Source organism: Cervus canadensis, chromosome 26 (genome assembly GCF_019320065.1).
Source record: "Cervus canadensis isolate Bull #8, Minnesota chromosome 26, ASM1932006v1, whole genome shotgun sequence".
Taxonomy (NCBI): Eukaryota; Metazoa; Chordata; class Mammalia; order Artiodactyla; family Cervidae; genus Cervus; species Cervus canadensis.
This window is the reverse complement of record NC_057411.1, coordinates 4,228,530-4,253,449: the sequence shown is the minus strand read 5'-3', so window position 1 is coordinate 4,253,449 and position 24,920 is coordinate 4,228,530. Positions and strand designations below refer to the sequence as shown.

At 37.6% G+C, this 24,920-nt stretch overlaps 2 protein-coding genes across 3 annotated transcripts in view; both read left to right on the top strand.

The window, feature by feature from the left end:
- The window catches only part of NMU (neuromedin U), a 30,700-nt gene extending 23,255 nt beyond the window's left edge, over positions 1-7,445 (top strand). Inside the window, exons 9-10 of the mRNA XM_043448252.1 lie at positions 267-306; positions 7,257-7,445. Coding sequence (XP_043304187.1) covers positions 267-302 — 36 coding nt within the window. The 3' untranslated portion in view covers positions 303-306; positions 7,257-7,445. The remainder of the gene's footprint in view (positions 1-266; positions 307-7,256) is intronic.
- A 2,977-nt stretch (positions 7,446-10,422) lies between these two features.
- PDCL2 (phosducin like 2) overlaps positions 10,423-24,920 on the top strand; it is a 34,133-nt gene continuing 19,635 nt past the window's right edge. For both annotated transcript variants that reach the window (XM_043448185.1, XM_043448184.1), the window contains exons 1-3: positions 10,423-10,546; positions 19,104-19,224; positions 19,813-19,903. In XM_043448185.1, coding sequence (XP_043304120.1) covers positions 10,541-10,546; positions 19,104-19,224; positions 19,813-19,903 — 218 coding nt within the window. In that variant the 5' untranslated portion in view covers positions 10,423-10,540. The remainder of the gene's footprint in view (positions 10,547-19,103; positions 19,225-19,812; positions 19,904-24,920) is intronic.

Genomic DNA, 24,920 nt, shown 5'->3' with positions numbered 1-24,920 from the left:
CAATGAAATATTTAGTTAAGGAAGGTCAACATTATTATAAAGTCTAAGCAGAGCCATATAGTAAGATTTGCATTTTGGAAACTAATTCTAACAATAAATTGGAGGAGAATGGACTGAAGGAAGGAGGAAAATAACAGATAAGGAAAACATAGATAAGGAAGAAATAATGGTATTATTATCTCATTGAGATCATTAGTCTGCTTCCTATGAAAATTAACTTCCCTCCTCAGTTACATTGCTTTGTTTCTAACTTAACTATTTTCCAGCCACGCAATGGAAGAAGATCAGAAGGTTACATTTAAAATGGTAAGTATATCACAATTCAACTCAGTTTGAAAATTTCTCATTTTCACATCTTCACAAATTAACCTATGCTCAGTATATTTCTATTATTTGATTAATGTATACATTAATATTATATATAAACACTGCAAAGATAGAGGCTGTGAAGACTTCATATAATGGAAAATGCTAGTATTTTAGGACCAGATTTTCTTTGCCCATGTCATATGCACCTCACACTATGTCACAATAGTCATCATCATTTTTGCAGACATTGACCTAATCATCATTTACTATACAAGTAGAATATGTCAGAGGTTGTGTATTTATTTTGGTAATCAGTGTTAGAAAAACGCCGCAGGAGGAAAAAAAACGCCTCTAAGGACCGGTGGTAAAGGCCTTTATTGAGCGGTCGCTCTCAGGCAGAACTCCCGGGGGGCAGATGAGTGAGGAGACAAAGGGAGTCTGCGAGGTATGAGGGGTTGGGGAGGGGTTTTATAGCCAGGGCCGGAGTCCAAGCCAGGTCTTTTCATATAAGGAAGAAAGCTCGGGCTACAGAGGCGGTCAGTGTCCAAGGGCTCTGTGTTGGTACCTGATTGGACCAGGCTGCAGGGGGTCGGTCCCCGGAAGTTTAGCCAGCCTCCAGAATTTGCCTTGTGGCACTTTCCCGGGGCATGCCCTGACCTTTCAATCAGTATCCACAATAGTGGGCCAGAATTTACAGACTGAATGCCTTTCTGTTCTACAAGTAACCTATATTCAAAGATTCTTTGTAAGAGTTGTGCTTACCATCTTTAGAGAACTAGAAAAATGTGGAAAGACAGGAGAAAATGACTTTTGCTTCGGTACTCCCAGAGTTTCCGTATCTGTGTCGGAGATACAGTAGACCCTTAGTAGCTATTGAATGGCCCCACACATACTTAATAAGTATGTTAATCTTAATACTTATTATACTATAAATTTTAAAATTAAATGCACACTGATAGATTTACACCACAGAAATAAAACAATGTTCTACTAAAAAGTTAGTAGATGTGACATTGACAAAAGTGATATTGACATTGATGTCTCTCAGTCGTGTCCGACTCCTTGCAACCCCATGGACTGTAGCCTACCAGGCTCCTCCATCCATGGAATTTTCCAGGCAAGAGTACTGGAATGGGGTGCCATTTCCTTCTCCAGGAGATCTTCCTGACCCAGAGATTGAACCCGGGTCTCCCGCACTGTAGGCAGACGCTTTACCGTCTGAGCCACCAGGGAAGTCCTACTAACTTAAGTAATCCTAAATGCAGATTCTATGCTGAACATACTTTTGCAAATATTTCATTCATATAATTTAATCTCAACCCTTGAAGACATATTTATCTTAAGAATGTAAAATTCTTAATATTTTTTTCATAGAAACAAAAATCAAATCACATATTTTAACTAAAAAGATAACACCAAAATTATATAATTTCTAGAAAATGAAGGTAATGAAAACACACATGTTAAAACTTATGGACTCTAACAGAACCATATTTTGTGGAAAATTCAACACTTTAAGTGCTATCAAGCAAGAAAGCCATGAAATTAAAAGATGCTTGCTCCTTGGAAGAAAAGTTATGACCAACCTAGACAGCACATTAAAAAGCAGAGACATTACTTTGCCAACAAAGTTCCGTCTAGTCAAAGGTTTGATTTTTCCAGTAGTCATGTATGGATGTGAGAATTGGACTGTAAAAAAAGCTGAGCACCAAAGAATTGATGCTTTTGAACTGTGGTGTTGGAGAAGACTCTTGAGGGTCCCTTGGACTGCAAGGAGATCCAACCAGTCCATCCTAAAGGAAATCAGTTCTGAATATTCATTGGAAAGACTGATGCTGAAGCTGAAACTCCAATACTTTGGCCACCTGATGCGAAGAACTAATTCATCTGAAAAGATCCTGATGCTGGGAAAGATTGAGAGAGAAAGGAGAAGGGGACGACAGAGGATGAGATGGTTGGATGGCATCACCAACTCAATGGACGTGAGTTTGAGTAAACTCCATGAGTTGGTGAAGAACAGGGAGGCCTGACGTGCTGCAGTCCATGGGGTTGCAAAGAGTCGGACAAGACTGAGCGACTGAACTGAACTGAAGCAAGAAAGAGTGAGTGAATTAGGAATTTAAGTCATTAAGTCAAAAAGAACAATGAGGTAAACTTCAGGAAAGCAGAGAAAGCATTATAAAATGGAAGATGAAATTAATTGATTATAAAATAGTAAAATACAAGAACTTGTAAATAGACCAAAAATCTGATTTTTTAATAAAATATGTAATAAAGGGCTTCCTTGGTGGCTCAGAGGTTAAAGCGTCTGCCTGCAATGCAGGAGACCTGGGTTTGATCCCTGGGTTGGGAAGATCCCCTGAAGAAGGAAATGGCAACCCACTCCAGTATTCTTGCCTGGAGAATCCCATGGATGGAGGAGCCTGGTGGGCTACAGTCCATGGGGTCGCAGAGTTGGACAAAGTCTCCTAATTTTCCTAGCCTGATAATCAATGAAAAAGAAAGAAGCCAGAAATGTACAGAAACACAAATGAAAAGAGAGAAATTAAAACAGATATAAAATTAATGGGAATCATAAAAGTAATTTGCAAATCACTGTGGCTATCAGTTTGTAAACCTGGATAAAATGGAGGCTGTATAACAAATTAGCTGCTACCAAAATTGACCTCAGAAAAAAGAAAAAAAAAATCTAACTAGACTGATGACTTTGTGGGGGGAAAATTGAGAACATTATCTGGGAACTCTCCCCTCAAGGTACTAGGTCAAGAAATTTTGGATTTCCCAGCTCAGAGAAGGAAGAAAAATTTCAAATACTCTTATGAAGTCAGCAAATACTAATACCAAAACCTTACAAAGTTAGTATAAGAAAGGAAACTGTAGGTCAATTTTATTTATAAATATCAATGCAAACATTAAAAAATATAGAAAATAGTATTCAGCAATATATTGAAAGAATTATATAACCCCATGAAGTGAAGTTCATTCCATCAACTAAGATGGTTTAACATTAGGAAGTGTAACTATTTAACATAGTGTTGGAAGTTTTGGCCACAGCAATCAGAGCAGAAAAAGAAGTAAAAGGAATCCAGATAGGAAAAGAAGAAGTGAAACTCTCACTGTTTGCAGATGACATGATCCTCTACATAGAAAACCCTAAAGACTCTACCAGAAAATTACTAGAGCTAATCAATGAATATAGTAAAGTTGCAGGATATAAAATTAACACACAGAAATCCCTTGCATTCCTATATACTAACAATGAAAAAACAGAAAGAGAAATTAAGGAAACAATACCATTCACCATTGCAACAAAAAGAATAAAATACTTAGGAGTATATCTACCTAAAGAAACAAAAGACCTATACATAGAAAACTATAAAACACTGATGAAAGAAATCAAAGAGGACACAAACAGATGGAGAAACATACCGTGTTCATGGATTGGAAGAATCAATATTGTCAAAATGGCTATTCTACCCAAAGCAATCTATAGATTCAATGCAATCCCTATCAAGCTACCAACGGTATTTTTCACAGAACTAGACCAAAGAATTTCACAATTTGTATGGAAATACAAAAAACCTCGAATAGCCAAAGTAATCTTGAGAAAGAAGAATGGAACTGGAGGAATCAACCTGCCTGACTTCAGACTCTACTACAAAGCCACAGTCATCAAACAGTATGGTACTGGCACAAAGACAGAAATATAGATCAATGGAACAGAATAGAAAGCCCAGAGATAAATCCACGAACCTATGGACACCTTATCTTTGACAAAGGAGGCAAGGATATACAATGGAAAAAAGACAACCTCTTTAACAAGTGGTGCTGGGAAAACTGGTCAACCACTTGTAAAAGAATGAAACTAGAACACTTTCTAACACCATACACAAAAATAAACTCAAAATGGATTAAAGATCTAAATGTAAGACCAGAAACTATAAAACTCCTAGAGGAGAACATAGGCAAAACACTCTCTGACATAAATCACAGCAAGATCCTCTATGACCCACCTCCCAGAATATTGGAAATAAAAGCAAAACTAAACAAATGGGACCTAATGAAACTTAAAAGCTTTTGCACTACAAAGGAAACTATAAGTAAGGTGAAAAGACAGCCCTCAGATTGGGAGAAAATAATAGCAAATGAAGAAACAGACAAAGGATTAATCTCAAAAATATACAAGCAACTCCTGCAGCTCAATTCCAGAAAAATAAATGACCCAATCAAAAAATGGGCCAAAGAACTAAACAGACATTTCTCCAAAGAAGACATACAGATGGCTAACAAACACATGAAAAGATGCTCAACATCACTCATTATCAGAGAAATGCAAATCAAAACCACAATGAGGTACCATTACACGCCAGTCAGGATGGCTGCTATCCAAAAGTCTACAAGCAATAAATGCTGGAGAGGGTGTGGAGAAAAGGGAACCCTCTTACACTGTTGGTGGGAATGCAAACTAGTACAGCCACTATGGAAAACAGTGTGGAGATTTCTTAAAAAACTGGAAATAGAACTGCCATATGACCCAGCAATCCCACTTCTGGGCATACACACTGAGGAAACCAGATCTGAAAGAGACACGTGCACCCCAATGTTCATCGCAGCACTGTTTATAATAGCCAGGACATGGAAGCAACCTAGATGCCCATCAGCAGATGAATGGATAAGGAAGCTGTGGTACATATACACCATGGAATATTACTCAGCCATTAAAAAGAATTCATTTGAACCAGTCCTAATGAGATGGATGAAACTGGAGCCCCTTATACAGAGTGAAGTAAGCCAGAAAGATAAAGAACATTACAGCATACTAACACATATATATGGAATTTAGAAAGATGGTAACGATAACCCTATATGCAAAACAGAAAAAGAGACACAGAAATACAGAACAGACTTTTGAACTCTGTGGGAGAAGGTGAGGGTGGGATGTTTCAAAAGAACAGCATGTATATTATCTATGGTGAAACAGATCACCAGCCCAGGTGGGATGCATGAGACAAGTGCTCGGGCCTGGTGCACTGGAAGACCCAGAGGAATCGGGTGGAGAGGGAGGTGGGAGGGGGGATCGGGATGGGGAATACGTGTAAATCTATGGCTGATTCATATCAATGTATGACAAAACCCACTGAAATGTTGTGAAGTAATTAGCCTCCAACTAATAAAAATAAAATAAAATAAAAAATTTAAAAAAAAACAAAAAAAATTAGGAAGTGTATGAAAATATTTTCACCTTTAAAAGAACATTTTTATAATCAACTCAGTACAGGTATACCCCCATTTTATTGCACTTTGCTTTACTGCACCTCACAGATATATTTTTTACAATTTGAAGGTTTGTGGCAACTCTGTGTTGAGCATGTTTATCAGTGACATTTTTTCCAATGGCATTTGCTCAATTCATGTGTTATGTCTCATTTTGGTAATTCTCATAACACTTCAAACCTTTTTCATTATCACTATATTTTTTACAGTGATCTGAACAGTGATCTTTGATACTAGTATTTTACTTGTTTTGGGGGTGCCGTGTCCACATCCATGTAAGGTGGCAAAGTTAACTGATAAATGCTGTGTGTGTTCTGACTGCTCCACCGGCCAGCGAGTCCACTGTTACTCTCCCTCTCGTTGGGTTTCTCTGTTCGCTGAGACACAATTCAGTTTTGAAAGAAGTGCTACTGTGAGTAAAATGCTGTCAAACAGCATTGTTTGCTACAGAGAAATTGTTCCTGAAAGGAAGAGTCAATCAATGTGGCGAACTTCATTGTTATTTTATTTTAAGAAAATTCCACAACCACCACAGCCTTCAGTGACTTCAGCAGCTATCAAGATGGAGGCAAGACCCTCTACCAGGAAAGAGATTATGACTCGGTGAAGGCTCAGATAGTGGTTAGCAATTTTTAGCAATAAAGTATTTTTAAATTGAGGTATGTGCTTTGGTTTTTTTGGACATGATGCTATTGCACACTTAACTATTGTATAGTATAAACATAACTTTTACATGCACCAGGAGACCAAAAAATTTGTGACTTTTTTTACTGAGATAGTCACTGGAACCTAACCTGCAGTGTCTCTGAGGTATGCCTATAGATACTTTTGGCAAAGTGCCACATACATTTCTGATGTTTTCAAAGAAGATCTTATAGAAAGAAATTGGAAAAGAAATTAACAATATTTATATAATGGTCTCAAAGTCAGTAGAAGGCTTGATAGTAAAACATTTTGGAGTATTTCTATTAACATCAGAAACAAAACAAGGATGCTCTGTCTCCTTTTATTTCATGTAGTTCTTAATGCAATAGCCAATTCAGTTAGACAAGAAAAAAATAAAAGATACAAATATTGGAAAAGTGAAGAAAAAATTTCATGTGCTCATGGGACATACTTATGAACTTGAATCAACTATATTTGGTATTAACTCATGTTTCAAGGAAGGCTTATGTTACATCAAGAATATGAGCAAACATTCCTAATTTTTACTTGTTTCAAGGAACTAGAACAAAGAGTTAATGAAAAAGAAATATCTTTTATTATATTACAAATGTTGAGACATTATAAAATATGAACACAAAAATTTAATACTAAGTGGGAAAAGTGTATGATTTTAACACCAAACTAAGTGTGAAAGTGAAAGTGAAGTTGCTCAGTCGGGTCTGACTCTTTGCAACCCCATGGACTGTAGCCTGCCAGGCTCCTTCATCCATGGAATTTTCCAGGCAAGAGTACTGGAATGGGTTGCCATTTCCTTCTCCCGGGGATCTTCCCAATCCAGGGATTGAACCCGGGTCTCCTGCATTGCAGGCAGACACTTTACCATCTAAGCCACCTGGGAAGCCCATTTATAGAGATGTCTATACTAAAGTAAGTATGTATAGACTTGTATATGTATACATTCATATACCCATTTGTACTTGAACTTTTCTTTTTTTTTTTTTAAACAGAATGCCAGCTATATTCTGCAGAATCAACACTATGGGATATAAAATCTACTGACTTTTTTTTCTTTTCTTCTGAAAAGCAATCCTTGCTAAGTTTAACAAGTTTGAGAATCCCTGTAAACATTCTTAGTAAAAGTTGACTGAGATTGTAAATGTTTAATTTATTGAAAATTAAAGAAGAATCTTAAAATATTTTTTCTTTGTGTTTAATGATAAATAGTGTATAATAAAGCTGTAAATAATTATGTTCCCTAGATTCTTGAAGCTGTTGATGGTACTCTTTACAATGCTCTTTAGTTATTTTATGTAAGACACTTAGTAGAGTTGAGTTTTAAGGAGCTATTTTAATTTTTTCTGTTTGGATTTCATCAGCAACAAAATACCAACTCTTACAAAATACCAGAATGTCAAAAAGCTAGCAATCTTAGAATGTGCATGCCAACTAAAACTGTTACTAGTTGGAGGATTTGGCCATGATTAATCCAATAGCCCAATAAGCAAGTTCTGATTTATGTACCATAAAATTGCTGCAAACATATCAAGAGCCAGCTTTTTCTACCAAGTAGTAGTATTAAGTTTATTTGTTTAAACTTAATTTATTTATTTATTTGTTATTTGTTTATTTATTTGTTTGTTTATTTGTATTTATTGGAATATAGTTGATGTACAGTGTTGTGTTAGTCTCTACTGTATAGCAAAGTAAACCAGTCATACACATAAACATATGCCCACTTTTGTAAAGATTCTTTTCCCATATAGGTCATTACAGAGTATTTTGTAGAGTTCTCTGTGCTATACAGTAGGTCCTTATTAGTTATCTAGTTGTTTCACCCTGCAGCATCTGAAAGGCAACCAGCCTTGTCCATTACCAGAAAGAAGACACTCTTACTAGGAGAGAATCATGAACACAGTGGGTGAACTTCTTACATCAAATCAGTGTTTAGTGGTCACGTGGATATTTCCCCTGGGTTTTCCCTTTTGATATGGCCTCTTGGATAACTGCCTTCTCTACCAGCAGGTTGCTAACTGATTAGAGAAGCCTGGCTCTCTGTGTGGATAGGATTAGGTCTTACATTCTTCAGAGTATCTAATAAACTTTTGTCTTACTACTGATTATAACTTAAATTATGACTTTTACTAACGGAGTCCCTGAATTTCACTTCTTGTCAGTCCATGTGAAAAACATAAGAAAGAAGGAGCAGAAGAGAACAAAAAATATCTTCTTTAAAAAATGAATTGACTTGACAAGATGGGAACTTGAGACCCAGAGTGTTGCCAGAGCTGCTCTAGGTCTTTGCTCAAAACCTGCCAACCCCCACCTTTAGCAAAAGTTAATATAAATCTTTAAACTAAAGGCTCCAGAGATAATAAAGGAAGCTACAAACAAAGACCAGATGCAACCAGCTGGGACCAAGATGTTCACAGATCTGACCTCCAAGAGACTCTGCATCTCATTATACATTGATTTTTACCATATTATCATATTAAATGACACAACTTCTGATGGCAAAGACCTGACATTAAGAACCAAAAAGGATAAAAAGGAGTGGCACTCCATACCCCAGAAGACTAATGCATATGCGTTCCCATCATTAGCCTCACTCCTCCTCACTTGGTCGTTACTTTTTAAAATTAAATCCCTCTCCTTATCTGGGCAAGAAGTTAATCTGTGAACTTAGTTTCCTCCTCTCTATTCTTGGGCCACTGAACAAAGCTTGTGCTCCCTCTATCTCAGCTTTGGCTTCTTTATTGGGCTGATGGAACTTGAAGGGATAAAGAAACCACCCTTGCCCAGACAGAGAACCAGTGCCTGTCTAGGGCCTGAGCAGCTCCATAGGACTTAACTTGCTAAGGAATGAGCTCTAAAGCCCTAAATGTACAGGGCAACCTGAGCTAGTGTTACGCACAGTAATTCAACTAGCCTGGATTTGGGAGTATCAGAATAAGAAAAGGAGTTGATGGCTAATTCAAGCAGCTCCCAGGGCCTCTTGGAAATCTAGTGAAACTTAAGGCCACATAATGTTTGGAGGTGCTCTCATAGTAAAAAGAAGAAGAAAGAGGAGAAAAAGAAAGGAGGAGGAAGATGGGAAGAAGAGGGTGGAGAGGGGAGGAGGAGGCAGGATATAAGAAAAAGAAGAAAATATAACAAAACACGGGCCATTAGGAGTCCAGAATTTGTATTAACTGGGCACTACAGATGGGTGTTCATTGGAAGGACTGATGCTGAAGCTGAAACTCCAATCCTTTGGCCACCTCATGCGAAGAGTTGACTCATTGGAAAAGACCCTGATGCTGGGAGGGATTGGGGGCAGGAGGAGAAGGGGACGACAGAGGATGAGATGGCTGGATGGCATCACCAACTCGATGGGCATGAGTTTGAGTAAACTCCGGGAGTTTGTGATAGATAGGGAGGCCTGGCGTGCTGCGATTCATGGGGTCGCAAAGAGTCGGATGCGACTGAGCGACGGAACTGAACAGAACTGACAGATGGAGTGGTCCAATGCTGAGTTCGAGTTTAAAACTGACTAAAACCATTTTTTCTTCTTTTTCAAATCTTTTCACATCTTTGTAATTATGGGTATAACCGTGTTTGGCAATATCAGCCGTTTTTCTCATGTTCCTGGGAGCTCCCAGTTCCTTTCCTTAATTGAAACAGCAAGGAATCAAACTATCTAGGTTTCCTATCTAAGGACTGAGCTTCCTACCTAAAAGCAATGGGTTTTTAAGATGGGGGGAGAATCATTTGAGAATCTGATGAAAGCTCTCGTCCTGAAGTACACCCCCAAAATTCACACATACAACAAAATTACATGCGCTTTGAGGGCTGGGGCTCAAGCCCTCAGGCGCTGAAGTCCCTCCAAATATAAGCTATGGGTCCCGGGTGAAGTACTCTGAAGGGTTTTTCTCCCCAAGATTTTGTTACTTCCCAGTGAAGACAGGACTCAGGGATCGAAGGATGCCGGAGGCTCTGGTGGTGGCGGAGAGAAGGGTGGGAGGCATGCTCGCACCAGTACTGCGAACAGAAAGGCACCTCGGGGCAAATGCCCAAGAACAGGGGCGTCAGGCCCCAAAGCCGCCGCCTAGGCCACGCCTCCGCGTTGCCCGGCAACAGAGCTGCGCCCGGCACGGCGCGTCCTAGGCTCTTGTTCTCCCCGCCCCCTTCCTGCGGGCGGTGGGAACTGCTGGGACCGCGGTGGCTCCCTTACCGCTCTGAAGGGACCGGCCCGGCCCGAAGTCCCGGCCGGAAGTTGGACGACGCCGGAGTGTGAGAGGCGAGGCCGAACACCATGCAGGTGGGAATAGCGGACTCCGGTGACCGTGGGGCACCCTAAAGGCTTCCCCAGCGGTGTTCCTACAGGAGTTAGGTTCTAACATTTGTTCTCAGTAAGAGCTAAATTTTGCGTCCGTCTCTGTCAGGGTTGAAGAGAAATGCAAATAAGTTCTAGGAGAACGCCGTTTTTTCAAAATTTGAGAAAGACGTAAGGTTTGTCGCTGAAGGAAACCTTTCACACCTAAATTCTGGAAATCTTACTGCCGCACTATTTATGACTTGAGAAACAGACCATCATTTTTAACCCAACTGTAATTCAATTTAAGTATCCTGCCCCACGACATTTTAAAAAGGTCAAGAGAGGAGACCCTAATAGTCGCATCTGTCTTGAGAAAGCCCAGGTGTCCCTGGAGTTTCTCCTACATGGTCACAAAAACTCTGTTAGACTTCCATTAATCGTCGGTGAAGAACCCGCCTGCAAACACAGGAGACGCGGTTGGATTCCTGGGTCCGGAAGACCCACTGGAGAAGGAAATGGCAACCCACTCCGGTGTTCCTGCCTGGGGAATCTCATGGACAGGGGAGACTGGAGGGCTATAGTCCTTGGGGTTGCAAAAGAGTCCCAAACGACTTAGCGACTGAACAACAATTCATAAAAAGGCTGCTCCTCTAGCTAAACCTACCTTATTAACAAGAAGCCTGTGCTTTTATTTCCTTTTTTAAAATCAGAGTAAAATTACCATTTTCCAACTTAGCAAATAGCTTATTTGCACCAGCTCCTCCCAATTAAAACCTTTAGGATTTTTCTGGTTTTACATATTTAATTTTGGTAATTGTGTATGCTGTGTAATTTATTAGGATATTTTGCACACAAATTAACATAATTTTAATAGATGCTCTTTTTGGATTAATAACAGATTCCTGAAAGGTACATTTTATTCACTATGGAAAAGCATTGCAGATTTGTCCTGATTTGCATCTACTCTTCAAGAAACAGGCTGAAATATAATTGAGTAAAGACAGCAGCACATTAATCTTTGTTTATTTATTCATTGATTTATTCAACAGCCAGTTATTCAGTGCTTATGTGTGACTCTAAAAAGAGGTTACTGTGGGGAAATAAGAGTCAGATATAACTATGTCATGATAAATACCGTAATACTTTAATAATGTGGATTGTGGTGCCTATTTCTATTTTGTTTATTATGATTTCATAGATGATTTCTTAAAGGCAAGGGAAGATCGGCATATAGAGCATTTACTATTAAATCCCTTTGCAACTCATTCCCAGGTCAGTTAAGGAGAACAGTCAGAGCTATGAATGAAACCATTAAGTATGGAGGTAGCTTCCCAAGGTAGCCCAGTGGTAAAGAGACCGCCTGCCAACGTAGGAAATGCAGGTGTGATCCTTGGGTTGGGAACATAACCTGGAGAAGAAAAGGGAAACCTGTTCCAGTATTTTTGTGTGGAAAACCCCGTAAACAGAGGGAGCCTGGCAGGCTAGTCCATGGGGTGGCAAAGGAGTTGGCTACGACTTAGCAACTAAAAAACAACATTGTGATGTCATGAATGTCAAGAAAGTGTTTTAACAAGAAAAGAGTGACAACCTTTCCCAAATTCTGCCTAAGAGATCAAATATAATGAATATCCACTGAAAATGACAGCATGGAGCTCCTCGGTGACCTTAGACTGGTTTTGAAAGGAGTATTGGTGGTAGAAGCCAAATTTGGACTAGGATGCAGAGTGAATAGGAGATGGAAGTGATTATAGAATATATAGACAACTATCTTAAGAAGTTTGAGCAGGGAGGGAAAAAGAGAGATAGGGTGGTAGGGTGTGTGAAGTGTAGGGAGGGTTTTTTTTTTTTTAAAGATGACTGCTGGATTTTCTGATAATAATGAGCTTGGTTATTTGGACCAACTCCTCTGCTGAACATAAGTAAAACTACCTCTGATCCTTAAAAGCATCAGAGGTAACATGATAGAAAACGATGAGACCAAAATCGAAGGGAAAGTAGAAAAGCAGGTGAATGGATTTCTAGAGCTTTAAAGCCGCTTTTACCCCTAAGGGCATCTTAACAATCTGCAGTTTGGTTCTGGGTATAATCACAGGGTGAGAAGGAACCCAGGAGTTTGGCCTGTGAAAGCATGGGCAGGTAATAGGAATATGAACCAGAGATAAACTCATGTCTAGGGAAATTCAAGGAACATTGTCTTGATGTTTGGTGGAGCAGGGGATAAAAAGAAAAGCAATAAAACCTATCCCCAAGAAGTTGTGGCTCAAGACAGCTCTCACATAGATTGCAGCCTAAAGCATATTGTCTGGGTGATCCAAAGAACTTCAAACTGTGAATTTATTATAAATTAGTAATATATTGTATTGCTTGTACATGCCTGGAAGAAACAGCAAATCCTGTGGATAAAGACATCTTTATCTTAGAATTCCTGCCTGTAAGTTCTCAGGACATCAAGCAGAAGTCAACCAAAAGTAACCATGCCCACAGAGGGACAGGGTACTATGAACATAAACCAACAAAAGCAGAGTTGCAAAGACTTCAGTTATCTGAGTGATCAGAAACAGGTTATAAAACAACTGTGCTCATTATGTTTAAAAAACAGAAGACGAAATTATCTTCAGAGAGTAGGAAACTATAAAAAGTGACATTCAAATCTGATGACATTTTTATACACTACAGTGAACCCTGTAATATCAAAGTAAGTTAAGAAAATAATTCCATGTGTAATGACATCAAAAATAATACAATAGGAATAAACTGAAAACTACAAAACATGGCTGATAGGATCAGTGTCCTTTTAAGACGGGGAAGAGACACTAGAGCACGTTCTCTCTCTCTCCACACACACAGCAGGAAGGTTGTGAGTACATAAGAAGAAGGCAGCGTCCTGCAAGCCAGGAGAGTTCTCACCAGTACCAACCCTGCTGGCACCTTGATTTTAGACTTCCAGCCTCCAGAACTGTGAGAAAATAAATTTCTATTTAAGTCACCTGGTCTGTGATATGTTACAGCTTCCCACGCAGACTAACACAGGCTGCTTTTGTGGAAAAAACATGGCAGCTGGTTTCGCCCAGAGTAAGTGATAAGAGAGGCTAAGAGGAAACTGCAGCAGCAGTGCCTTTTGTGACTTAGTCTCAGAATTCAAATAGTATTGCTTCCATCATATTTTCAGTTTATTCGAAATAAGACCATGGGTTCAGCCTATACTCAATGGAAGTGGGATTGCGTTCCACTTCTCAAAAAAAGGCGTATGAAAGAATTTGTGAACATACTTTAAAACCACAATAGATTAAAAAGATTAGATACAGATGAGGGCATTTTATAGTCATATGGCATGGATGGCAGAAAACAACCATCTTAATAGGGGTTTTGGAGAGCAAAGTTCTGGGTTGGTAGAGTGGTGGGAGGATTATGTGGAAGTCTCAGAAAGAAAAGTAGCACAGAAGGGATAATCTTTAAATTCCATGTGTATGATTCACACAAATCCCGTAATTGTCAGGTAAACTCCCTATATAGGTAAGAGACCACAAGTTGCCTGGCAGGCAACAGGCGTTATAAGATGAAAGGACTGAGCTGATCTGAGGTTTTGGGTGCTGCCGGCTTCAGTTGAAAGAGGTTGATGTTTCAGTCCAGCCAAGTTAACTGCCTGCAAGTATGAAAATCAACATACTTCAGAGGAACATAAGAAATCATGAATTTCTATGATGTATCATCCTCAATATCTAGTATACAATAAAAATTAGACAAGAAGAAAAGAAGAAAATGAAAAGCCATAATCAAAATTAAAGCAACCAATGGAAGCAGATCCTTCGACTATCCAGAGGTTAATATTAGCGAACAAAGAATTTAAAGCAGCTATTATAAATATATTCAAGGATGTAAAGGAAATTTAATTAACAGATGGAGAATCTTAACAGAGAAATAGAAACAGTAATAAAACAATCAAATGGAAATTCTTGAACTGAAAAGATCAATGACTTAAAATAAAAAATAACTGAATGGGCTTAATGGCAAATTGGAGGTGGCAGAAGACTCAGGGAACTTGGATTTATCAATATAAATGTCCAGTTTTAAGAACAAAAAGAAAATTACTAAAAGTGAATAGAGATTCAGTGAACTGAAGGGATATTGTTAAATGGATTAACATACATCTAACTAGAATACATAGTTAACATGGATATACATGTAATATACTGTAAGGAATTGTAGAAGGAGAAGAAGATAGGGTGGAGGGGTAGGAAAAAAATTAAGGAAATGATGGATAAAACTGTCCAAAATTTGAGGGAAGGCGTAAATTAAAAACCTAAGAATTCAGGGAACTCCAGACAAGATAAATAAAAGTAAAACTGCACCAAGCGCACATAGACACCCTCTGAAATCGAAAGATAAAATCTTGAAAACATCCAGAGAAAAGACATAATATTAAGATGTGGGTATTATGGATGTATAGGAGAACAATAATATCATTATTAGCTGACTTATCAGAAATATCAGAGGCCAGAAGGCCTTTCAAATGCTTTAAATGCTGGAAGGAAAACTTTCAAGCTAAATTCTATATCCAGCTAAACTATCTATCAAAATACTGGGAAAAAATAAACATTTTCAGAAATATGAAAACTGAGAGTATTCATTTCCAGCAGACCTGCATTGTAATAAATACTAAAGGAAGTTTCTTTGGACTGAAAGGAAATTACATCAGGTGAAAAACTGTATCTAAAAGGGAGTGAAAAGTATCCTAGATGGTAAATATGTAGATAAATATTAAAAACTAAATATATTTTTTCTTAATTTTAATTGTTTAAGGCAGAAATTTTAACATTGTATTAAAGTGATTCAAATATGTTGTAGATGTTAATATATATAACAGCAATAAAGCAAAGGATAGGATAGTGGAAAATGGAACTATACTAAGCAAGATTCCCATATTTTATATAAAATAGTCCAATATTAACTGTAATAAGTTAAAGTTAGGATTACAATTTCTAGAACAGTTATTAAAACATTAATGAAAAGATGTATACCTAAAAAGCCAGTTGCAAAAAATTAAATTCTAAAAAATATTTAATTAGCCTAAAGAAGGCAGGAAAGGAACAGAGGAACAGAAAGCAAACAATACTAATTGAAAACAGGAAAACAGTGGCCCTACATCTAACATTAACATTTATTATATTAAATGAAGTAAACATTTCAATTAAAAAGTAGAGATTATCAAAATAGTTGAAAAAGCAATATATAACGGCATACTGCTGAGAGACACTTTAAATGTGAAGAAACAGATTGAAATAAAAGAATTGAAAAAGACATGTTATTTAAACAGTACTTAGTCTTAAGCTATATAAACTATGTTAGTAACAAAGTAGACATCAAGATGATGATTGCTGTTGTTCAGTTGCTCACTCCTATCTGACTCTTTGCGACCCCATGGATTGCAGCAAGTTACATTTCCCTGTCCATCACTATCTCCCAGAGCTTGCTCAGAGCTCATGTCCATTGAGTGGATGATGCCATCCAAGCATCTTATCCTCTGCTTTCCCCTTCTTCTCCTGCCCTCAATCTTTCCCAGCATTAGGGTATTTTTCAGAGTCAACTCTTCGCATCAGGCGGCCAAAGTATTGGAGCTTCAGCTTCAGTATCAACCCTTCCAATGAATATTCAGAGTTGATTTCCTTTAGGATTGACTGATTTGATCTTGCAGTTCAAGAGACTCTCAAGAGTCTTCTCCAGCGCCACAGTTTGAAAGCATCAATTTTTGGCACTCAGTGTTCTTTATGGTTCAGCTCTCATGTCCATACAATTCAGTTCAGTTCAGTCGCTTAGTCGTGTCTGACTCTTTGTGACCCCATGAACTGCATGCAGCATGCCAGGCCTTCCTGTCCATCACCAACTCCCAGAGTTTACTCAAACTCATGCCCATTGAGTTGGTGATGCCATCCAACCATCTCATCCTCTGTCATCCTCTTCTCCTCCCACTTTCAATCTTTTCCAGCATCAGGGTCTTTTCAAAAGATACAGCTCTTTGCATCAGATAGCCAAAGTACTGGAGTTTCAGCTTCAACATCGGTCCTTCCAATGAATATTCAGGACTGATTTCCTTTAGGATGGACTGGTTGGATCTCCTTGCAGTCCAAGGGACTCTCAAGAGTCTTCTCCAACACCACAGTTCAAAAGCATCAATTCTTCGGCACTCAGCTTTCTTTATAGTCCAACTCTCACATCCATACACGACTACTGGAAAAACCATAGCCTTGACTAGACAGATCTCTGTTGGCAAAGCAATGTCTTTTCATTACTTTGAAAAGCAAAGAAATGCTTTTCAATATGCTGCCTAGGTTTGTCATAACTTTTCTTCCAAGGAGTGTCTTTTAATTTCATGGCTGCAATCACCATCTGCAGTGATTTTGGAGCCCAAAAAAATAAAGTCAGCCGCTGTTTCCACTGTTTCCCCATCTGTTTGCCATGAAGTGATGGGATTGGATGCCATGATCTTAGTTTTCTGAATGTTGAGCTTTAAGCCAACTTTTTCACTCTCCTCTTTCACTTTCATCAAGAGGCTCTTTAGTTCTTCTTTGCTTTCTGCCATAAGGGTGGTGTCATCTGCATATCTGAGGTTATTGATATTTCTCCCAGCAATCTTGATTCCAGCCCTTGCTTCATCCAGCCCAACATTTTGCATGATGTACTTTGCATGGAAGTTAAATAAGCAGGGTGACAATATACAGCCTTGCCTTGACATACTCCTTTCCCATTTCAGAACCATTCTGTTTTTCCATGTCCCATTGTGTTCCTGTTGACCTGCATACAGGTTTCTCAGGAGGCATATAAGGTGGTCTGGTATTCCCATCTCTTGAAGAATTTTCCATTTTATTGTGATCCACGCAGTCAAAAGCTGTAGCCTAATCAATAAAGCAGAAGTAGATGTTTTTCTTGAATTCTCTTGCTTTTCCTATGATCCAGTAGATGTTGGCAATTTAATCTCTGGTTCCTTTGCCTTTTATAAATCCAGCCTGGACATCTGGAAATTCTTGGTTTAAATACTGTTGAAGAAAGGGAAAGGCTAGAGATCTCTTCAAGAAAATTGGAGATATCAAGGTAATATTTCTTGCAAGGATGGGCATGATAAAGGACAGAAAAGATAAGGACCTAACAGAAACAGAAGAGACTAAAAAGAGGTGGCAGGAATATACAGAAGAACTATACAAGAAAGGTCTCAATGACACAGATAACCACGATGGTATGATCACTCACCTAGAGCTGGACATCCTGGAACGTGAAGTCAAGTGGGCCTTAGGAAGCATTACTACAAACAAAGCTAGTGGAGGTGATAGAATTCCAGCTGAGCTATTTAAACTCCTAAAAGATGATGCTGTCAAAGTGCTGGACTCAATATGTCAGCAAATTTGGAAAATTCAGCAATGGCCACAGGATTAGAAAAGATCGGTTTTCATTCCAATCCCAAAGAAGGGCGGTGCTAAAGGGTGTTCCAACTATTGTAAAATTGCACTGGTTTACATACTAGTAAAGATTATGCTCAAAATCCTTTGAACTAGGTTTTAGTAGTACATGAACCAGGAGCTTCCAGATGTACAAAATGGATTTAGAAAAGACAGAGGAACCAGTGATCAAATTGCCAGCATTAATTGGATCTTGAAGAAGGCAAAGGAATTTCAGAAAAACATCTGCTTCTGCTTCATTGACTATGCTAAAGCCTTTGTATATATGGATCACAACAAACTGTGGAAAATCTCATAAAGGATTGTAGTAGCAAACCATACCTATCTCCTGAGAAACCTGTATTTGTCAAGAAGTAGCAGTTAGAACTAGACATGGAACACCTGACTGGTTTCAAGTTGGGAAAGGAGTATGTCAAGGCTGTATATTGTCACCCTGCTTATTTAACTTATATGCAAAGTACATTATGAGAAATGCTGGGCTGGATGAATCATAAGCTGGCATCAAGCTTGCTGGGAGAGGTATCAACAGCCTCAGATATGCAGATGATACCACTCTAATGGCAGAAAGTAAAATGGAACTAAAGAGCCTCTTGATGAAGGTGAAAGAGGAGAGTGAATAAGTTTGCTTAAAACTCAACATTCAACAATTAAGATCATGACATCCGGTCCCATCACTTCATGGCAAATAGATGGGGAAAAAAATGCAAACAGTGGCAGACTTTATTTTTGGGGGCTCCAAAATCACTGAAGATGGTGACTGAGCCATGATGTGAGTTGGTTTTGCCTACTATAGTCTTCAAATTATTTTCTGTGACTTATAAGTTTTTTCATTAATAGTGTATATATATATATATTTTAGATTTATTTTTTATTAAACATGTCAGTATAACATTGAGGGTACAGGACGTATTCTTTTTTATCAATGTATGTAGTTGCATTAGTACTGGGAAATGGGGGGAAAGTAGTCCATTTTGTTATAGTCTTTAAAACTAATTATCTAGTTTGTATGTAGAGTTTATGAATAATTATATGGTTGGAAATGCTGCATATCAGTTTTACAAATATTGAAATGTACAACTGTGCTAATAGGTTTTAAAATTTTTTTTATATAGGATCCAAATGAAGATACAGAATGGAATGAAATTTTAAGAGATTTTGGCATTCTTCCTCCAAAAGAAGAGCCAAAAGATGAAATTGAAGAAATGGTTTTACGTTTACAGAAAGAAGCAATGGGTATAGTTGTGCATTTGGTGGTCTGGATAAAGGGAATAATACAGTTATGATAGTGATCATGTATTTTGTGAATTTAGAGGGAGATAGGATGTTAGAAATAATTTAATAGAAATCCCACTCATACTTTTGAAATTAGGATGCTGACACCTGAAATTCCTAATTCATGTATTGAAAGTTACATCCTAATATTAGGGCTGAAATGCCCTAGTATTTAACCTAATGAGCTTTTTTTCTATTACATCTCTCTGCCTTGTGATTACCTTCTATTTCCATCATTCTGTATACATGTATTACTTGCCAGTATTTCCAGGTACTTGGGGAACTCTACATTTATGAAGTCTAGTTGATTTTCACATCTAGTTTTAAATGTAACTTGATAGTTCTGTGAACTCTGAGGGAGTAACAATATTTCAAACAAACATGAAACAGTCAACCACAGTATAGCTTTATATAATGAAGAAACTTTAATGTCAACATTAAAGATATTCTTGATCTCCATTTAGCTATTGTTTTTCTAGACAATGTAATTATAAAGTAAAATTGGTTTTTAAATAACTCATTTATCTACAACTTCTAATTGTGTTTCAGTTAAACCATATGAAAAGATGACTCTTGCAGAATTGAAGGAAGCGGAAGATGAATTTGATGATGAAGATATGAGAGCTATTGAAATGTATAGGTACAGTGATTTGTTTGGATAATTTATGAGCTTTTGAATGAAGTATTGATGAAACTAAGGAAAAATTCCTATTTTTGTGTAGAGACTATATTTTAAAAAGAACAAAACTAATTTTTAAGTTATAATTAAAAAATAACTCACTTTATATAAGATGGATTTTTCCCCTGATCTTTTTTTACCTTTGCTTAAATAAAAAACTGTTCAATAATACTCAACAGAACTTCGTCAAGTTACATATGAGTAAAGTGGAAAATGTCACTAGAAGGCTAATAAAAAGAGGACCATGATTTTCCTTATAGTATGATGTCTGTTAAGGGTTTCTATCATTTAATGAATAATTAATTGCTAGTCATAAATTCTTTCAGAAGTTAGAACAAGTACATAGATTTCCTAACTTATCCTGATACCAAAACCAGACAGAGAAATTGCAAAAACAGAATGCTGTAGAAAAACATCTCTTATGAATGTAGGTATGAAAAATTTTATCAAAATATTAGCAAATTAAGTCCAATAATTTAAAAGAAGAATAATGCATTCTGATCAAATGGGATTGATCCCAGGAATCCAAAGTTGTTTTAATACACACAAAAAATCAGAGCATTGGGTTGGAAGCATCAATACTCTGGTAGCAATGAACACACCTAGAATTCAGCTCTTGATTCATAATACTATTCTTCAATAAAAGGAATCAGTGTTTCTTAGAGAACTGCTTTAGTCAACAGTGTGAGTTGAGAAAGAACAGCATGAGTCTGGGGCATTATCAGAAAGTTAAGGAAGTGCTGAAAATTTTAAGGCACAAGAGACAAACTAAAAGATTTTATAATGGCCAGAGTTGAAACAAGTTGAAAAACTAAATTATTATAATATTGAATTATAAAATAAGTAATAAAATAATTATCCTTAAGTGTATAGTAATACAGATAAGTAAGTGAATACATGAACAAATTCAACAAAGTAGCACTTCTTCCCCACTGAAGAATTCCAGTGAATAAGTGTAGATGAAATGAGGAAAATGGAAAAGTCACCATCAGAACATCACAGTAATCTACTGATAGTTGCTAAAATGAGTGGGTGAAGGTTTAAATAGGAGCAGGATTTTTGCATAATCTCAAAGTATTGCCCCACATATTTAATAGTTACAAAGGAGGAAATAGTTAAGTTTACAGTGTAGAATATTGGCAGACCCCATCTTAGCAACGTGAGCAGGACTATCACCAATAATATACAATAATATGATGTGCTAAGGAGGACACATCAGCTCTACCACAGACACACAATCAGTGGTATTCTCAATAATGCATTGCATCAATCTAATCATAAGAATATATCAGAGAAACCCAAATTTGAGAGACTTTTCAAAAACAACTGGTCAGTTTGATGCCAGGAAAGATGGCAGAGTAAAAAGCTCCAGAAATCCCTCTCTCTGTCCAGGCAACGATTGTACTGGCAGAAACTGAAGTGAAGACTTTGGAACTCTGGAGTCTATTTTGAATATTTGAAATTTCCAGCATAGAGCTTGGCTGGTAAATTACAATTTCAGTCCTCAGTGTAGTAACAGCTATCCATCCCTCATTTCCACAGCCCCACGGGAGACAGCTGTTTCAGCAGCAACCTGTGTTTCTGGCACAGCTTGCTGGAGCCAAGGTAGGCATTAAGGACTTTGTGCTCAAATATCAAGCTTCTGTGTTCTGACTGCAGATTGCTGCTTCTGAAAGCAGAGGTACAGACACAGAGATTAGCAGCCATTGTGTCAACCCTCCTGGCTCAGATAGTTTCCATGGTGTTTTAAGGAGCCACATCTGTTTTTTTGGTTTTGAGGGTTTTTTTTTTTTTTTAACATTCAAAAGCAACCATATATATGGGGGGATTTAGAAAGCCTTGGGAAAGTGGAAGTCTCAGGAAGGACCTGAGATGTATGCTTTCACCTCAGGCTAAATCCTGTCACAGACACACCCACTGTAAAAACAAACAAAATGCAAGAGTTAGAAGAATCTGATTCCTAGGGTTATCAATTAAATGAAACATTGAGTTTTCAAAATAAAATCACAAGGCATAAAAAGAAACAGGAAAGTATGGTCCTTTCAAAAGAACAAAATAAATCAATGCAAAATGTATCTGAAGATGCCAAAGTGTCAGACTTACTAGACAAAGATTTTTAAGACACCTTAGTTAAAGATGTTCAAAGAGCTAAAGAAAGACATGGGTGAAAACAGGAAAACATCATATGAACAAAATGAGAATAGCAATAAAGAGAAATTATAAAAAGAAACCAAAAAGACATTTTGAAACTAAAATGTACAATATTGAAATATACACTAAAGTGCTTCAAAAGCATATTTGAACAAGCATAAGACAGAGAAAATTTGATGATGGGACAAGTGGAAGTTTGAGTTTGAGGAACAGGAAGAAAAAAGAATAAAGAAAAGCAAATGAGCCTAATGGGCTTTGTTTGTGGTACAGTTAGGTAAACTAGCATGTATAGTATGGGAATCCAAGCAGTACATTTATCATACATGGAGCAGAAAGCATATCTGTAGAAATACTAGCTGGAAACGTCTCAAATTTGACAAAAGACATAAATCTACAGATTTATGGTGCTCAGAGGACTCCAATTAGGATAAACTCAAAGGCCCACACAAAGACACATCTCTTAGAAAGACTATCAATCAGCCAGTTTCTCATCAGAAATCTTAGAGGATGCAAGAAAAAAAAAACTCATCAACCAAGAAGTCTGTATTTGGCTAAACTGTGCTACAGGGATGAAGGAGAAATTAAGAACATCTCTAGATGAAATCTAAGTGGGTTTGTTACTCGTACAAGTGCCCTAAAAATTAGGGATGAATTTAAAGGGCACTAGACAGTAACTTAAAACCATATGAAGAATAAACAAACATAGATTAAGTATATAGGTAAATATAAGAGCCAATATTACTATACTTTTGGCTTTTAACTCCATTTTTTCTATATGGTTTATAAAACAATAATTATAAATCAATGCTAATGGACATACAATATATAACAACATTTCAGTTCAGTCACTCAATTTTGTCCAACTCTTTGCAACCCCATAGACTATAGCACACCAGGCCTCACTGTCCATCACCAACTCCTGGGGCTTGTTCAAAGTCATGTCCATTAAAAAAAAAAAAAAAAGTCATGTCCATCAAGTTGGTGATGCCATCCAACCAACTCATCCTCTGTCGTTCCCTTCTCCTCCTGCCTTCAGTCTTTCCCAGCATCAGGGTCTTTTCCAGTGAGTCAGTTTTTAGCATCAGGTGGCCAAAGTATTGGAGTTTCAGCTTCAGCATTAGTCCCTCCAATGAATACTCAGGACTGATTTCCTTTAGAATTGATTAGTTTGATCTCCCTGCAGTCCAATGGACTCTGAACAATCTTCTCCAACACCACAGTTCAAAAGCATTAATTCTTCAGTGCTCGGCCTTCTTTATGGTCCAACTCTCATATCTGTACATGACTACTGGAAAAACCAAAGCCTTTACTAGACAGACCTTTGTCAGCAGAGTAATGTCTCTGCTTTTTAATATGCTGTCTAGGTTGGTCATTGCTTTTCTTCCAAGGAGTAAGCGTCTTTTAATTTCATGGCTGCAATCACCATCTGCAGTGATTTTGGAGCCCAAGAAAATAAAGTCTGTCACTGTTTCCATTGTTTCCCCATATATTTGCCATGAAGTGATGGGAATGGCTGCCATGATCTTAGTTTTCTGAATGTTGAGCTTTAAGCCAACTTTTTCACTCTCCTCTTTCACCTTCATCAACAGGCTCTTCAGTTACTCTTCTCTTTTTGCCTTAAGGGTCTGTCATCTGCATATCTGAGGTTATTGATATTTCTCCTGGCAATCTTGATTCTGGCTTGTGCTTCTTCTAGCCCGGCATTTTGCATGATGCACTCTGCCTATAAGTTAAATAAGCAGGGTGACAATATACAGCCTTTATATACTCCTTTCCCAATTTGGAACCAGTCTGTTGTTCCATGTCCAGTTTAACTGTTGCTTCTTGACTGCATACAGATTTCTCTGGAGGCAGGTAAGGTAGTCTGGTATTCCCATTTCTTTAAGAATTTTCCACAGTTTGTTGTAATCCACACAGTCAAAGGCTTTGGTGTAGTCAGTAAAGCTGAAATAGATGTTTTTCTGGAACTCTTGCTTTTTCTGTGATCCAGCAGATGTTGGCAATTTGATCTCTGATTTCTCTGCCTTTTCTATATCCAACTTGGACATCTGGAAGTTCTTGGTTCACATACCGTTGAAGTCTCGCTTGGAGAATTTGAACATTACTTTGCTAACATGTGAGATGAATGCAACTGTGTGGTAGTTTGAACATTCTCTGGCATTGCCTTTCTTTGGGACTGGAATGAAAACTGACCTTTTCCAGTCCTGTGGCCACTGCTGAGTTTTCCAAATTTGCTGGCATATTGAGTGCAGCACTTTCACAGCATCATCTTTGAGGATTTGATGGAATGCCATCACCTTCACTAGCTTTGTTGGTAGTGATGCTTCCTGAGGCCCACTTGACTTCACGTTCCAGGATGTCTGGCTCTAGGTGAATGTTCACACCATTGTGGTTATGTGGGTCATGAAGATCTTTTTTATATAGTTCTTCTGTGTATTCTTGCCATCTCTTCTTAATATCTCTGCTTCTGTTAGTTCCATACCGTTTCTGTCCTTTATTGTGCCCATCTTTGCATGAAAAGTTCCCTTGGTATATCTGATTTTCTTGGAGAAATATCTAGACTACATAACAATGTAGCCTGAAACAATAGCAATATAAGGAAGGAGGGATGAAGTTTTATAGGAGCAGAGTGTATGCTATTGAAGCTAAGTTGGTATTAGTCACAATCTTAATTGTATTAGTTGGTATTAGTCACAATCTTAATTAACTTAATTAATCTTAATCCTTAAGATAATCACTAAGAAAAAATACAGAAATGCAAAAACAGGAAATTAAAATGGTATACCACGAAATCATCTACAATACAAAAATACAAAAAGAAGCAATA